The 13,802-nt window shown below is 42.2% G+C and overlaps 1 protein-coding gene across 1 annotated transcript in view; it reads left to right on the forward strand.

Moving 5' to 3' along the window:
- LOC146859672 (astacin-like metalloendopeptidase) overlaps positions 1-13,802 on the forward strand; it is a 113,121-nt gene that overhangs the window by 31,475 nt on the left and 67,844 nt on the right. Inside the window, exons 7-9 of the mRNA XM_085643426.1 lie at positions 5,245-5,326; positions 7,782-7,909; positions 10,785-10,900. Of these exons, the coding sequence (XP_085499552.1) occupies positions 5,245-5,326; positions 7,782-7,909; positions 10,785-10,900 (326 nt within the window). The remainder of the gene's footprint in view (positions 1-5,244; positions 5,327-7,781; positions 7,910-10,784; positions 10,901-13,802) is intronic.

Consider the following 13,802-nt stretch of genomic DNA (forward strand, 5'->3'; position numbering starts at 1 on the left):
GCCAGAATATGTTGCCCAATTGAAGCTTGTACAAAATAAGAACATAATCTGGGTTGTTACAAGACAAGAAGTTAGCCTTGCACAGATAATATAAAGTTGGACAGGATTTAAAATCAGTACTAGAGACCTAGTTCGTGTATCAAATGATTCTACTGGCTACTTGCCCACCATTAATGCCCTTGTAAATGAGTTGACAACTGTTTCTGAAATTTTGAAACAGTCAGAGCTGATAAGGGAGTTATTGTATTTGGCGAAAATCGTAGTGGTCATGGATCAAGCTCTCTACGCAAAAGCAACTGAAATCGTGTGGAAGAATAAAGCAAAGTACAACAGAATCATTCTTCGAATGGGCATCTTTCACATCATTTGCAATGTCATGTCCTTTCTTGGGAGCCGCTTTCAAGAATTTGGACTTTGCAACCTTTGCATTGAAGCAAATATGATAGCAGAAGGATCAATATCATCAGTACTAAAAAGTCATATGTACAATTTTTATATCATCAGTACTAGAAGGTCGTATGTACAATCATGCTGTTCGAGTACACAATTGTGTGCATGAAGCAATGTTGAGACTGGCTTGGTTGGAACTTACCCCCTGGGTGGAGAAGAATTACAAAGGGAAAATTCAAGTAGTCTACTCCTTCATTGAGGATGTTAATGACTTTGCAAAATACCTATGTCAACAGATTAGACGACCTCTTGCAGAATGTTGCCTTTGCCGAAGTAAAACAGCTTTGGTATGTATTCCTGGAACATCTTCATCATAAGAATGGATCTCTGCATTTTGGATGTCGTATGTGGATATGGTTGAATATGTTTTGCTGGCTCTGCTGTGTGCTGCTCAAGAAGTAAATTGGCATTTACATCTTACCGCCATTCGCTCCATGTTCCCATGGTGTTTTGCGTATGACAGTATTAACTACGCTAGATATCTTCCTATATACTATGCTGAAATAACATTACTTGCAGTGAAACATCTAGAGATACACCACAACTTCATCAACAGATGCTTTTCAGTTCAACTGTCAGATGTTAATCCGTTTGGACGAATTCCGGTCGGTCGATCAAGCTATGGAGGTAACAGTCAACAAAGACATGCAGACTCTGGGTGGTACGACAAGGTTCAACCTCAAGGTGGGTGCTGTGAAATCATATTATCTGACGGCTGAACACGGAGCGCCTTTTTGTGTCAGATAAGAGAAATAGTTTGTAACAACAGATCAGATCTTACTCACGCAGACCTAGATAAGTCACAAATTGATAAAGACGAAAATACTATTACTAGAGCTGTTAGTCTGGCTCAAAGCTGGATAAACTCATTTGTTGGGCCAAATGATCTCATTAGTCTATCCACGGCAAAATAGTAATCACAAAACATAGAATCCAACATAATGGAGGCACATGAAATAGGTGAACAGTGCTGTAAGGACTTCAAACTTGAGCGACTTGAGAATAGTCCACCTATTAAAAAATGTAATGACCCAATGAAAATGAACAAACTAAAAACCTAAACTAACATTTGAAGAAGAAGGCAGTGAACAGCAATGTTAGAATAATCATTATAAAAGCAGACAAAGCACTATCTGAATCATTGTGACAGCACAGAATCCAAACCTTCAAATGGCGGATGTACTCTCTCGTCCCTTAGGACCTTTACCCTGGGCTTTAGCAACTCCAGGAGGTCTTTTGTGAAAGTGAAACAAAATTGTTTTAGCAACGTACTTGCAGAAAAATATTACCCCCTTCTGAGGAAATACCTGGAAATTTAGCCACGGTGATTCATGGTATGGTTCTTCTTAGGAGAGTAAAAGGAGAGGAATCAAACTTCGGTAAGGTGGCTATGTCTGCCTTGTCCATGGCTTTGCAGGAAGGAAATAGGAGTCAAAGAATTAATGTTGTGCTTGATACTTACAATGAGACGTCTATTAAGAACAGCGAAAGGACAATCAGAGGGGAAGAACTCGGGCACCAGTTACAGAGCATCTCACCGTCCCAGATTGTCACATAGTGGAGGAAATTCCTAAGCCATGTAAGGAATAAAACAGCTCTCCTTGCATTTCTTGTTACTGAATGGAGGGAACCAGAGTATTTTCTAAAACTTGAAAATAAAACACTGCTCGCGAACTGTGAAGATAAATACTACAAAATAACATCTGAAAGGAGCCACAAAATGCCCGATCTCAACAGTACACTCGAAGAATCAGATGGTTGGTTGTTGCTGCATGCTGCACACGCTGCTAATGAGGGTTATGAGGCAGTAATGGTAAGCTCAGATGGCACCAATATGTTTACTATGTGTTTGTGATTCCATGACAGAATCATGGCGAAATTGTTTCTGAGATGTGGCATTAAAATATACGTGAGAGTCCTTTACATTGGGAAAATAACTTTCACGTTTGTCGAGCTGTGATACGTTTACCGGATGTCACATTAAGCACATTTGCGGGAAAAGTAAGTGCATTCAAAATCCTGTCTGCTAACAGACATACACAGGAAACATTTTCGCAGCTCAGAGATGAATGGGATCTCTCTGAAGGACTAATGGACAAATTGGAACAATTCTCGTGCTTGCTGTATACACCAAAGACTTTGGTTCCTCAAGTGAATTACTTGATATATCACCTATTCTGTGTAAAGAAGGGAGAGATAGAGGGTCAACTTCCCTCTTGCAGGGACGGTCTGAAGAAACATGCAGAACGTGTAAATATTTAAGCAAGTATAAGCAAGAGATGTCTTCTGAATGATCCACAGACACCTAGTCCAATTGGGAGAGGGAGGAATTTGGAAACACGCGGGGGAGCAGAGCAACTGGTAGTGGACTGGATGGAGGGGCAGCCAGCACCTTAGGCTGTGTTAGATCAACTAGCTTGCAACTGCTTTAGGAACGGCAAACTGCCAACATGTGTCTGCAGTCTAAATGACCTCAAGTGCACTGTCATGTGCAGACTTCCCGTCTGTGAAAATCAAACAGACGCAGACAATGACGACACCGGTTCAGATGAAGAAGATGATGACAACAAATCTGAATGATACAATTGGGTTTATGTTCACTCATGACATACATTGCCTATGTAAGATATAGCAACTATTATTATTTGAAATAGTAAGTGAAAATTATGCATATAATCTATATCAATATAAAACGAATACAATTAATTTTTATTGGTATTTTTTTAAGGACTGTATTGTTATTATTACAATTAATAATCCTATTTTTTTAAAATAATATTGAATTTAACTAATCTTGTGGATATAGATTTATTTTTCCACATATTATGATGAATTTGTATATTTATCAAGAATATGAATAAAATTTTTATTTTTGGGCTATGGTTGCTAATCCAATAATAACAGTCAAAAGGCAAAGAGTGATAACTTGCTATCACATATTTTCCATCTCTAGGCATCCATACCTTGCAAACATCTCATGTTAGAACCCAGCCCGAGTGGTACCAATGGCCTACATTGCTGGTCCTGGCTCGTGGCCTACTGCTGAGGGGGTTTACTGAAGCAATGTCTCATTTGAAACCATTTGTTCTTTGCATACCATAAAATTTCCTGCACAGGATGAAACGTAAAGTGTGTTTAAATGCATTTTCATGATGTTGATAATGAGGGTCATTGAATGACAACTACAGTGCCCCGCTACAGAGAGACGGGCCCAGATTTAAACATAATTTGCTGCACTGCAGGGGCTGCAGCATCCCTTTCAATACAAAAACTATGCTTTAAAACTTTTCTCAATTGTTGTTTGTATACTGTACAATGCAGCACACATGCAAAGTGGGAGAAATAAGGAGAAATTAAAACATTTCACCTTCTTACACTTCCCTCGAGGAAGCGCAGGATTTTGGGCCAAATCCCTGTCTACAATTTGTTGTAGATAGGGATTTACGTCAAAACCCCTGGGTGGTTGCATAGGACCACCCATGGACCACCCATGGACTGCCCTTTTGACTCAAAGTAATGCAAGGCAGTGCAAAAAGCGACTTTGCGTTACTTTGGAATGGAAATTGAGATTTGCATTGGATTGTAAATCCCACCTGAACACTTTTCATCAGGTTTGCACTAGAAAAGTAACACAAACCCAAGCACAAAGCGTGTGTTTTCATCTGGGCCCAGATGAGAAGTACAGCACATTGAGCATCACTCTTTCTCACTCCACTATCTCACATACACATGTTAGTGTTTCTGTGGGCAGTTTCTTCATCCTCCGATTTCATAGCATCTCAAAAAGCCTCCTCTGTGGTCCCAAAACTCTGCATGAAAACTCCCCTCAACCTTTCATTTGACCGCCTATCTCCTTATTTGTCATATTCTGTGTGTCTCCTCTCTCTGAGCACAGCCTATTTTAAGTCACAGGCATGTTTGCCTTAATCTTCATTATTGTATTACTGCTTATGTCCTCATTTATTCCAAATTTTTGACAAAACCACCTCTGCTTTGAAAGCAATTCCTGCAAACTAATAATACCTAATCTCCTCTTGTATGTATTAATCCCACTAATCATCTATTAGAACGCACATACCCTCCACTTCCAAAATGATTACACCTAACTCCTAATAATTTACTCTTCCTCAACGAAACTGGAGTAAATGCATGGAAGGTTTTTTTTTGAGAGCACAAGACTAATGCTAAACCTTGGGTGCCCGGATCATTGTGCTCCCCAGCAAAAAGTGCTTCAATGCCTTGTCAGGGGTAGTAAGCGCTATATAAATGCAACTACAATAAAATACAATACAATCTAAGGTGAAGGGTGCACCATGGAGATTATCAAGGGGGTTGGATCATTTTATGAGGCAAAAACGTTTTCCTAAGGATAAAACATGATGATTTTCCCTTCAAAAAGACAACCGTAAGTACTCTTTCAACATGGCCGAAATTCCAGTACACCCCTCCTGGATGGATGGAGGCTTTGGTATTTATTCAGTGTGAACCTCGCTTGAGAGTAAGATGGTGCTCTTCATCAAATAGGATTTAAATTTAGAATCACACGATTTAATTTCAAATGCCGATGCGATTAAGTGAATTAACATAAATCACATGCTTTTCAAACTTGTTCCAAGGCTGAGATTTGAACCCAACCCCCCCTGTTCCAAATGTAACACTTTAGCCATTAGACTATTTCTAACCCCTATAGAGCAGCACTGCCCCCTATAGAGCAGGGATTTTCTCTTTATTGAAATGTGCCATGTCAGGTTCAGTCATCACTAACTCATATTTACCGTCTGTTCATCTTAACAGAATACACCGTCAACTTCGGCAAAGAAAACACCAACAACCTTGGCCTGCCATACGACTACTCCTCAGTGATGCATTATGGGAAGTAAGTCTCCGATGCTCAGCTAAGAAGAGATGTTCTGTTTAAAACTCTCATTAAAGGCTTTTACATATAGACAGTGACCCTTACTTAGATTTAGGCAGACAGTGTACTCCATTGCAAATATGACGGATTACCCTGTTCGCCAAACCCTAGGACAGCCCGCGTCATTTAGAGATGGGCAGACCCTCGGTATCCAGTTGACAGAGCCCCTGTTGGCTCTGTTGATGAAGTATTTCCTCCGACAGCTCAATATAGTAGTGGCCATCTGAAGAATGGCATTACAATGCCAGACCTATTTAGGGTGGATGGTGTAATATCTTTTTTTCCTGTCCATCACTGCCAGGAAAAACCTGGGGCATATTATCAGCAGAAAACTGCCGCTAAAGCAGCGATAATGTGCTTAACATTATGCCGCAGAGAATTCCCATAGAAGCCCATGTTGACACCAGAACATGGGCTTCTATGGGAAATTTCCAGGGCATATTATCAAGTTCATTATCGCCGCTTTAGCGGCAGTTTTCTGACGCTAAAGCGGCGATAATTTTAACGCCGTTGTTGATAATATGCCCCATAGCAATGAGGGACAGGGAGAATCACCCACAATCTGGGTGAAACCTTTTAGTAACTGAAAGGAACCGCTGTGATGGTGATATCCTTGTTATGTGCAGAGATGACTTCTGGGGTGGCAGTCATGTCTAAATTTGGCGATGGAGTACTGTTGGGATGGCATAGGTTATGTCCTCCGCCACCCACCTTATTCTCCGTCCATCAAACCCTAAATCACACCCAGTGATTCTGATCCCATTCTGATGTGATCTCTTTGATCAGCGCTGAGATTGCTGGACCGGGGAAGTAGAGGGTGGTGTATATTTTGCATTTGATGGTGGTGGGGGTACAGGTAGCAGAGCATGGTCATATTAGGATCTGTATATGAGAGGAAGGGCAACAGAGTGCTGACTGTGTCTATTAGAATAGAAGAGGTGCAGTTGAAGGATGGTTGTGTTGGTGTCATGAGTGCCAGAAAGTGGCTAAGGTGATGAAAGTGAGAAAGGTCAGTATATTCATGGGTGTGTCAGTGAACATGTTCCCGTAGAGTTGAATGTCCATGGGTGAAGAAGAGTAGTACCATCATGGCTGTGTTGGTGAACACGATTTGTTAGGATCAACGCTCTGTATATGAAGCGGGGTACGGAATGATGGCTGGGCTGGCGTATGAAGTTGCCACAGTGTTGAACTGCCATAGATGATGAAGTGAGAAAGGGAAGTTGAGTCTTGGCTGTGTCAGTGAACATCTTCCCATAGAGTGTAATGTTCACATGTGAGGAAGGGCATCTATGTGTCGTCTGAATTGGTGAATAACTCGTCACCTCGGCGTGCTTCAACATCCTACGCATGCTACGGAAGATCTTCTGGTGGATCCCCACCGAGACCAGGAAGACCGTCACCCAGGCCCTCGTCACCAGCCGACTGGACTACGGCAACGCCCTCTACGCCGGTACCACCGCCAAGCTCCAGAAGAGACTCCAGCGGATCCAGAACGCCTCAGCCAGACTCATCCTCGACATCCCACGAACCAGCCACATCTCCGGACATCTGAGAGACCTTCACTGGCTCCCCGTCAACAAAAGAATCACCTTCCGCCTCCTCACCCACGCACACAAGGCCCTACACGACTAAGGCCCGAGCTACCTCAACAGCCGAGTCAACTTCTACGCTCCCAAACGCCACCTCCGATCAGCCAACGACGCCCTCGCCGCCGTCCCCCGCATCCGAAGAGCGACTACAGGAGGAAGGTCCTTCTCCCACCTGGCCGCCAAGACCTGGAACTCCCTCCCGACCGACCTGCGCCTGACCCAAGACCACCTCTCCTTCAGGAAGAAGCTGAAGACCTGGCTGTTCGAGCAGTAGCGGCACCCCCCCCCCCCATCCCCCCAGCGCCTTGAGACCCTACGGGTATGTAGCGCGCTTTATAAGTGTCACTGATTGATTGATTGATTGCTTTGGAGTGGAAGTGCCATTGTTGATGAATTGCATGAGGATGATGCCTCAGTGCTGATGCAACCTCTGTCAAAAGAGGAAATGTCATGAGACTCCACTGGAGGAATTTTTCATATCAGTGCTTTTTAGGATTTTATATGATAAGTGAGGGCAAAGGCACTGAGGTGGGCGTGTGCTGCCCCCTGGCTTAGAGACTCATGAAAAGGAGAACTGAAACGTTTTAGACTGAGCTGGGCAGGACCTGCAGGGGGCTAATTCTAGAGAATCATTGAGATTGAGTTTAAATATGCAATATTTTAAGATATGCAATATTTTAAGCAAACACAAAATATTTGACCCTCACCTGTTCCCACTGTAGACTCACCTTAACTTGCAGTAGTGTTTTATATGAACTGTATTAATAATTAGCTATAATTGCACGTACATGCTGAGTTTACCTGTGATGTCTTCCTTTCCCCAGGTATGCTTTCAGTAACACATCTGGACAGCCGTCCATCGTGCCCAAGCCAAATCCTGGCGTACCCATCGGACAGAGAATTGGGCTTAGCAACCTGGATGTTTCCAAAATCAATACCCTATACCAGTGCGGTAAGGAGTGGATGTCTACAGATAGATACTGAAACTTCATAACAGTCACATCATCTGTCCTCCTAGGCTGTAATATTACATTTTTAATGATTCCAGCTCAATATCCACCAATATCATTCATCATGGGACTTTTTTTGTTATTTTATTTGTATTGATGAAATATGGTGCATTCCTGTCCTTTCCCCCTGTGCTGGCACACAATTTGCTACCTAGCACCAACGTAGACACCCTTGCTGACACCTTCCTGCACAAAAACAATCCAGAGAGGCGTTTTTCTCATTCTATATGTACTGCAGAATGTAGCACACGTGGAGAGAAGAAAAAATGGGAGAAATGAAAACATTTTTCCTCGTTCCGCCTGCCCTTGGGAGGTGTAAGATTTTGGAGCTGCCCCAGATCCAAGTGATTTTGTAAATCTGAGGCATCATCAAATTTCATTGGTGTTACGTGGGAACATCCACCGCAATGCCCATGGAACGTGTTCTTGATGCGGCGTAAGTCAATGCATCACTTTGCGCTGACTTGCCTTACTCCATATTTATGAGGTCATGCAAAGCCATGTAGGGAGGCTTTGCGTCGCCTCATAGATATTATTGAGAGGCCTGCGCCACAGGAGCGTAAAAAAAAGTGACGCTCCGGTCTCTTGTAATTAAGCCCTTTTGTGTCTGTTCTGTCAGGAAATTATCTGAACCATTCTAGCGCTGCATTCAACACAGTGGCTGCCATTCAAGCAGTAGGTCATAGTCTACTGTGTGGAATGAGGCTGATAAATCTAACAGTATCAGCCAAGATAAATATGTTTCACTATCTTTAGCTAAGGCAGACAAATAGAACTGACCAACTGACTGCTGAGACCTAAAACCTGCTCCAATCGACAATCTCTGTTCTTCCTGCTGATAGAATGAAATCTCAGCATTTATCCAGATTGGAGCTCAGTATTTATCACATGACTTGATGCCAGCATATATATACCACTGGGATCCCAGTGTGTATCCTCTGATAAGAGCCCAACATTTATCCCGATTGGATCCCAGCATTTATTCACTGATTGGATTCCAGTGGTTATTCTCTGATTGGATTCCAGCAGTTATTCTCTGATTTGATTCCATGATGTATTCCCTGATTGGATTCCAGCAGTTATTCTCTTATTGGATTTTAGCATCCATCCCTGTTGAGATGTCAGCATTCAGTTCATGACGGTATCCCAGCGTTAATTTACTTATGGATCCCTGTATTCAACTCCCAGCATAGATTCAGCGGATCCTGGAGTTTGCTACTAATTAGATCCCAGAAATCATATGTAAACATGATCTAACTATTTATTTGTGGCTATGGTTTCAGTATTAGTCTACTAACGGGTCTACCACCTGATACCTGATACAACCACACTTTCCTTTCCCATGTGTTCCTTAACACGGGGCGGAACAACAAATGCATCTGAACCACGCATTCTATTTACAATGCAAGGCGTTACAACGACTTACCTTGGGGGAACTGAAATTTGGAATAGTATAATTTACGATTCCAAACTCCAGTCCCTGCAACACTAGGGAAAGTGTTGGACTTTAAAGTACAACGCTGCTTTACCCAATGCATGTCGTTGTAACAACTTGTGTTGTAAATGGAATGAGTGGTTCAGACGCATTTGTTGTTCCTTCCGCATTGCAAAGGCAATGCGTTGCTTTGCACTTTCCCTGACAGGATCCTTACTGATCTCCTGATGAGATACCAGGACATATTTCCTAATAGGATCTCAGTACTAATGCCTTAACCCCTTCCATGCGGGGCGGATTCCCCCGCTGTGCTGACCGTTACCTGCGCGGGCGTGGTCATGACGGAACGGTTCCGTCATGAGCACAGCTCAACCGACGCTCATGACGGAACCGTTCCGTCATGAGCGTCGAAGGGGTTAATTTGACTGAACAACTGACACACAATGGAATCGCAGCATTCACATACTCAAAACATCCTGGCTACATCCACCAATGAGATCCCATCACTGTTCTTTTATAGGATCCAAACATTCATCTACTGTTTGTATCCTTCCATCTATCCCTTTGTTGGAAAATCATCATTCTCCCTTTCATGACATCCTGGAATTCATATCATGCCGTGATCCCAGTATCCATTCACTGATGGGATCCTTCCATTTATCCACTGGGGGAATCCGATTATTAATTATTTGGTGAACAGGGAAATGCCATAATTTATCCTCTGACTGAATCCCAAAATTCTTAACCTGATGGGATTTGAGCACAATTTCCTTCTTTATGGAAAAATTTTCCTCTTATATTGGTGTTTCAGATGGTGTTAATGTTAGATTTCTGCTATGCCCCTAGGTGTTCCCTTTATGGAGTATGAACTTTGGATTCCTAGGTATGAAAATGTACCTACCGTTGGGTTCCATGTTTTCATTGCATTAGGAGTTAAGTGGCTTTATAGCTATATACACCATGGATGTTCCTTTGATCTGAATACACAACTCACTACAGACCAGTAAAGAGAGACTGAAGTGAGAGAAAATTTTTGCTCCTGGTTCAAAATAATTTACTTTCGCAGAGATTCTTTTTATGTATGCTTTCGAAAACCTATCCTACCTCTACTGTGTTTTTATCGGCGCTAGGGCTGATTGTCTTGAATCTCTATGTGCCAATTGTAGATGTTGGTACCTACTTATACTCTTGTGTGTGCTTCCATATCATTGCTAAGACATGCACCAGCCACAAAGATCATTGTTTAGGTCAAGGGACTACTTCTTGGTGGAGGTATAAGAATGCCTCTTCAAATACTAGTGAACCTAACTGAGAAATTCTCATTAGGAGCCGTTGGAGGGAGGAAACTCTACTCTAATTTAAATTTTCATATTTCGTTTCAGATGTTTGCAGCACTATTTTCTCTGACCCGACCGGCACCCTGGCATCTCCCAATAACCCTTCCTCGTACCCAAACAACGTCAACTGTGTCTACCTGATCCAAGTGCCTTCTGATAAGGTACGACATACAAAGAGAAGCTGATGGAGCTAGTCACGCTTTCCTCCTGCCATATTACTATATATACAACTTATACAACTATGTTAGACACATTACTCAAGTTCAAATTGTGTTATTTTAATTTTAAACTCCATATTTGTGTACCATACTCTCAAGGGGTAAAACCTATGGCTGTGTTTCCCAGTTTTCTGTTCTGATACACTGTCCAATAATAGGTTAACCCTTACATGCCCATATCCTCTGGGGAACTACACTGACATGCTTTCTCAGCTTTGTGTACTGCCCCCATGTGGTCTGTCTTTGAAGCACACTTTGAACTTGTATATATATATTTATATACCAGCGGCTACGGCGGCACTCACAGCGAAACTGGAGACCCGGAACTTGTAAAACAAAGGGAAATTGCATTGGTACTTCATGAAAAATGAGTATATGTCAGTGTATAGTGTGTATATGTATATATATATGAAACAAACACAGTCCTTATTGCTACCACCTCAGTAGCAAAAAGCAGGTACAGCCAACACAGCATGGAGTTCCAAATATTTCACTTTTTTATTGCAAAGTGAAGTGCATCAAGTAAGGAACAAGCAAGTGCCCAGCCTGACGCGTTTCGACCACGTTACCATGGTCTTGATCACATGTATATATATATATATATTATCTAATGGCGGTCGCCAGTAGATAGTTATAGTTAGGACCGAGTTCCCATAGGAAATCTGAAAATTCTATTTTGAATAACTTTGGCGCCGGTTGACTTATCTTCGTGAAATTTTCAAAACTAATGGGGCGCTCCGCTCAGCTCCTACCCTGAAAGTCTCGGGGTGATTCGTCAAGTGGGGGCTGAGAAAAAAGAAGGGTCCCAAAACACATTTTCCCAATGCATTTTCCCATAGGACCTTTAGTCGAAGGTACAGCCCGAACGGCTGCACAGAATTACTAGAAATTTGGCAAAGAGGTAGTCCTCAGGTCAGGCATGTGCCTTTTGCATATATGGTGTCAATCTGTTCAGTAGTTCCTGAGAAAATTGCAGTTAAAGTACATAAATATCTATATGCGCGCACCGTGCGCGCACGGTGCGCGCACCAAATGTCCGCAAGCGTAATTCTGACTGGTGGTTAGATGTCAGTCAACATTCCAATCCGTCGAAATCAGGAAGTGTTGGACGCCATTTTGTGTGTGAGAGTTAAAAAGAAAGGTGGAGAACGTGAAAAGGGGGCAGGGTAGAGAGTACCTGACTCCCTAGCCTTTGTCAGGGGGTCCCTGAAGGACCCCGAAGGGTGAAAAAAACATTTTATTTTTTTTCAAAAAATCGCGGGGTGCGCGCACGGTGCGCGCACGGTGCGAGCACAGTGGGCATTTCAATCCGTCGAAATCAGGAAGTGTCGGACGCCATTTTGTGTGTGAGTGTGAAAAAGAAGGGTGAAAAGGGGGCAGGGTAGAGAGTTCCTGACCCCCTAGCCTTTGTCAGGAGGGTGAAGAAAACATTTTTTTTTTTTCAAAAAATCGCGGGTTGCGTGCATGGTGCGAGCACGGTGCGCGCACCGTGAAAATCCATTAAAAAAAATATATATTTTAAACTGTTTATAAGTTTATAGAAGATATTAACTATGCGGTTCAAGTTTATCCAACCTATGGTTTTTTCAGTGAATTTGCAAGGTTTTTCAAATGCTAATTCCTAACTATAACGTGTGTGAAACCTATGGTTTTTTCAGTGAATTTGCAAGGTTTTTCAAATGCTAATTCCTAACTATAACGTGTGTGAAACCTATGGTTTTTTAAGTGAATATATATATATATATTTATATAGATATATATATTACCTACTGGCGGTCGCCAGTAGGTAGTTATAGTTAGGACCCTGTTTCCATAGGAAATCCGCAACATTCTATTTGGAATAACTTTGGCGCCGGTCGACGAATCCTCGCGAAATTTTCAAAATAGGTGGGGCGCTACGCTCCGCTCCTACCCTGAAAGTCTCGGGGGGATTCGTCAAGCAGGGGCCGAGAAAAAAGGGGGGTCCCAAAACGCGTTTTCCCCATGCATTTTTCCATAGGACCTTTAGACACAGCTACAGCCCGAACGGCTGAACAGAATTACTTGAAATTTGGCAGAGAGGTAGCCATAAGGTCAAGGAAGTGCCTTTTGCAGGTCTGGTGTAAATCTGTTCAGTATTTCCTGAGAAAATAGCATTTAAAAGCATATATATATGTGGGCGGAGCCTAACCACACATCTCATCCTGAGATCTGATTGGCTGTCAGCACTTCATCCAAGAAGTGTTGGCAGCCATCTTGGGACCAATATACATGATAGCACCTCATTAAAAAGCATTGCAGTTAATAGAAGGTTTTAAGACTTTAGTTACATTATAAATCATTTGTTGATGGTACCATACTCATTTTAGGAATTGTGGTATGTTCTAAGGTGATTTCACCATGTGAAAAAGCCTTCTGCTGGGATATCATGATTGAGAGAAAAATATTTTCTCATGCTTTTACCACAGAGGTTTGGAAGGTGATCTATAGGCTAAACTGAGAGCTTATTTTCTGTAAATTCACATTATCTTTCTCAGTCATGTGAGAATGAAGTCTGACATTCTCAGTAAAACATGTACATCCAACAAGGGCAGAGACTGTCAGTTGATTCCTTTGTGTTCTACTGCAGCTTCCCAGAGTGTTCCAAAGAACTACTAGAGCGCTAACAGTCCTACTTATGATAAACGTATGGCACACCTGAAGCCATCTTGCTTGGATTAAAGTGGTAACTCTTAAAACATTTAATTTAAAAAGGAACAAAATGAGGGGGTTCATTTTTCCATAAAAAGTATGATTAGTGCTGCAGAAAGAAAAATTAGGGCACATTTTGAGTGACTTCTCAAATCCTCTTCTATTTCATTAAATA

Source organism: Triturus cristatus, chromosome 3_1 (assembly GCF_964204655.1).
Source record: "Triturus cristatus chromosome 3_1, aTriCri1.1, whole genome shotgun sequence".
Classification (NCBI taxonomy): domain Eukaryota; kingdom Metazoa; phylum Chordata; class Amphibia; order Caudata; family Salamandridae; genus Triturus; species Triturus cristatus.